A 4,025-nucleotide genomic window follows, 5' to 3' on the forward strand; every position below is an offset into this window, starting at 1 on the left:
ACGGACCATAATTTGCCGTAAGCTGCCCACAGTGAAACTGCTCATTTTGAAGAAAAAATGAGTTTTTAATAATCCACAGGGCTCAAAATAAATTGACAAATACCAAAGCTAAGGATATTCTATTATTTTAGTTACTTTGTTAGTTTTGTAAAAAAAAAAATTTTTTTTTACAGTTTTAGTTAGTTATCGTTTTTTCATTTTATTATAGTTTTTATTGTTTTTGGTTAACTAAAAGGTTTTTTCAATTTCAGTTTTCGTTATTTAGTTAATTTTAGTTAACTATAATAACCCTGGTCAGTATTTGCCATCTTGTAATGTTTGTAAAGGCCCTGTCACACTTGACAACTTATGCCAACTTATGAAAGATTTTTTAAATTGCTAATAAAAGTTATATATTGGATCAGATATTCGAATTACATTATGTACACGCTGAAAAGAAGCTTCCTGTTGATTTTTTCAGTTCCACCTTCAATGTAAATGCCTTTAAAATGGTCATAAGTTGGCCTAAGTTGTCTAGTGTGACAGGGCCTTAACTGGCTATTTTCCATCAAACATCATGTAGACATTTTCACATATAAAAACTAACCATCAACACTGGAACACAGGTTTCATCTCTTACCCATGGACAGAAGTCGCCACATGACTGAGGGCGTGGCAAAGCATCCAAACACATCATCTGTGCAGCTGAAGTGCGTGAGGTGAGGTAGCACTATAGACTGGCCCCTGCACTGGCCCCACATGTACACCTGACCACTTTGGGTCTTGGCAGCCGACGTATGTGTGGAGTGACATGCAGCGACCTCTACGATTCTGTTAAAGACGCAGAGGAGGAGGAGTGAGTTGGTGGTGCTACAGTGACCGGAGGAATCCCAGTCCAGTGAGACGCTCTCACCTCTCTTTTTCAACCATGATCTGAACGGGGCTCAGCTGGTTGCTCTTGTTACCGGTGCCTAATTGTCCGTAAGTGTTGGCTCCCCAGGCGTAAAGCAACCCCTCGTCTGTCAGCGCCAGAGAGTGGGCGTAGCCTGAAACAATCTGGGAGAATAAGACCAACAAAAACAAACTTCAGTTGTGAAAAATGCAACTAAAAAGATACAACTTTTACACTATTTTAATTATTATTTCAGAAAAAAAAGAGATGTCTGGAAGGCAACACACTGAATGTTTTTATCACCTGTTGTCAAAGGCAGGCAATAATATTCATTCCCTTTGTCTGGTTCCTGAAATATACTGCTAACAGTCAAACAAATGTTATTAAATCTGTCAGAAAGTAATCATTGGGTGTACAAGTTCAGTCAACAATTGACTATTTTTTGGCGTGAACCTGCTTCGAGATGGCTGCTACAACTAATCAACTTTAGCAAACGAATTAATGATATGCATTCATTCAAATAAAGCTAGGTCTTTAACTTAAATAAAACTGACCAAAAAATGAAAATAGTTTCCTTACAGCAAGAAATTAACTCAATATCCACAGACATATTCCTGCAAGCCCACAAATACACTTTCAATAATTTACTGTTATGTATGTTTTTCACCAGTAACAGACTGTTCAACATATATTTACTGAGGTTCATCCAAGCGTGTCAAGTCTCACCTGTTGCACACACACACCTTGCAGAGGTACAAGTCGACAGGGTGTGAGCTGGTTCCCGCTGTTTCCGACTCCCAGCTGCCCGTTCCCATTGTAGCCCCAACCATACACCTGCGTAGATGAGGAGTCAGAGCAGGGAAACACCGTTTATTTATCATGGCCTTAACTTCAAAAAGAAATGAATTAAAAAAAAAAAAAAATCACCTCTCCATTGTCCATCAAAGCCAGAGAAGATGTTTGACCACAGACGATCCCGACAGCCACCTTGTTCTGCAGGCAGCTGGACACTCGCCGAGGCGTGGGCTGGTTTGCCGTGGAGCCAGAGCCCACCTGCCCACAGTTGTTGTAGCCCCATGCATACACCTGCCGGACAAGATGATTAACGGTGTCAAACCCTCTTTGAAAAGCAATGTTCAAAGTTTAAACAAGGCAATGTTTCTATTTAATCCAGTCATAAAAATGTTCTTTAAAAATTAGGTCAGGAAATCTTATTAATTCTTACTCGCTTGTTTGTCTAAACTCAACATTAATTATGCATTAAAGGAACCAAGTTTCCAGTTGTGTTCATGAGAATTAGCAGCAACAAAATAGAATTTCATTATGTTTTAACTGAAATTAGTGTGACTGCACTAAATTTAAACTATCATGGTGACATTTGGGGGAACCCTAGCCTCCGATACAAACCATTTCTAACACAATAATACAAAATAAACTACATACAAACTGTTTAGGTTCAGTACCTTTAACAAAACCTAGCATCTTATTTTCTCCATCATCTCACATCAATATTGACCCTTCTTCATTAAATATGTTCACAAAACAAGCATTAGTTTTCTTTTAAAGGTCTGGAATTAAAAATGTGTGCTAACCTAATTTTAGTTGGAATGCAGCTTTGCTGTGGATCACCTTTGAAGCACAATAGATGCCTTATTGTTCAGCCTATTGTTTTTAGCTCTGAGCAGATCAGCTGCAGCTGTGATTGGACTTCATATGATTTGAGCTTTGCCTCTAAACAAAGCTGCATCGCCTGTGACAGCTCTATTTACCAGTTAGACAGCAATCCAAGTCAATATTAATATACATCCCTGAACACTTACCTCTCCTGAGTCAGTCAGAGCCATGGAGTGGTGAGAGCCACAGGCCACATCTGTGACCTTCTTAGAGAGCAGGCTGGCAGACATGATCAGTGGAGCCACTCCCTGATTGGTCGTCCCGTTTCCAAGTTGGCTGTAGCTGTTATGCCCCCAGGCGAAAAGCTCTCCATCTGAAAAAATTTCAAAAAAAAAAAAAAAAAAAACCAGAACTGCTCACTCTGCAGCGCCTTTTAACTCAATTCTGGAGGGAAAGGAGTGTAGTTACCCTCTGTGGCCAGCAGGACGTGGGGTCCACTACCGTAGCTCAGGCTCACCACCTTCCTGCCGCTCAGAATGTCCAGCTTCTTTGGTACAATTGTACTCTGGCTGTCCCCGGTTCCGAGGCAGTTACTGCAGTTCAGTCCAAATACGTACACCTGAGTGCAGGAAAGATAACCTCATCATCATCATCATCACCAAACAGAGGCAGAAACAGAGAGCTGAGTAGGGCACAGGTTATACTACAGTCACACAAACATCAACACAAGCTAGCAACTGTGAAATAAGGGCAACTCGAATGACATACCCCCATCCAAGAAACAGCACACTCAAGCAACTTTCACTCAAGGAGCAACATAGATGTTTAAATAAAAATGTCATTGGAGTCTGCCAGTAAAAGGTAGAATACAGTGAAGATGACGTAACATGCTGAAACAACAGGTCTTTAAACTAGATGGTATGAACTGCATAACTTCCTAAGTAATGGTGAAAAGATGACATCATCTCTTGCGTAACTAATCCATTTGTTCCCTCTGACCTCTCACCTCATCATCATTGGTGATGTAAATGGCCTCGTTTGCAGACGAACCAAACACGCAGGCCTTCCTTATCGAGGAGAGCTCCTCAAGCCCCATCAGGCTGAAAATGGGCCATTTGGTCACATCCACCATGTTGTGTTCACTGACTGTCTGTGACGAGGACAGGGTGGGTCAAAGGGGAGGACTTCAAAGTTAGGGGCCGATTTAGATGGAAAACTGTGCCAGAGCTGCAGACACTGCTGTGAGAAAAAAATACATTTAAAACAAAAACATTTGTCTTCATTAAATGACTTTTTGTCAAACACATGAATCTAAGAAAATGAAAATTTACACATTTTATTTTTTGGGCTGTCAAAAGTTTAAAAAACGAAATGTTGAAGAAGAAAAAGACAAAGCCTGTTCCTCAAAGAAAAGAGCTGGAATGTCCTCTAAATAGTTTGGATGAATTTATTCCTGAACATTAAAATGTATTAATCCAGTTTTTTTTTTCCAGGAGGTTCAAGATGTGCAAAAATCAGTTTATATACAGTGTGTATATAT

General features: G+C 40.0%; 1 protein-coding gene across 3 annotated transcripts in view; it reads right to left on the minus strand.

The window, feature by feature from the left end:
• Positions 1–619: 619 nt before the first annotated feature.
• Positions 620–4,025, minus strand: part of LOC106519853 (RCC1 and BTB domain-containing protein 1) — a gene marked incomplete at its 3' end in the record, with an annotated part of 5,656 nt that continues 2,250 nt past the window's right edge. Inside the window, 7 exon segments of one of the 3 annotated variants that reach the window (XM_014011694.1) lie at positions 620–810; positions 893–1,035; positions 1,598–1,705; positions 1,799–1,957; positions 2,692–2,858; positions 2,954–3,104; positions 3,492–3,635. In XM_014011694.1, the coding sequence (XP_013867148.1) occupies positions 620–810; positions 893–1,035; positions 1,598–1,705; positions 1,799–1,957; positions 2,692–2,858; positions 2,954–3,104; positions 3,492–3,617 (1,045 nt within the window). 3 annotated transcript variants of the gene reach the window in all.

This window comes from Austrofundulus limnaeus, unplaced genomic scaffold (assembly GCF_001266775.1).
Source record: "Austrofundulus limnaeus strain Quisiro unplaced genomic scaffold, Austrofundulus_limnaeus-1.0 Scaffold83, whole genome shotgun sequence".
In the NCBI taxonomy this organism is placed as follows: Eukaryota; Metazoa; Chordata; class Actinopteri; order Cyprinodontiformes; family Rivulidae; genus Austrofundulus; species Austrofundulus limnaeus.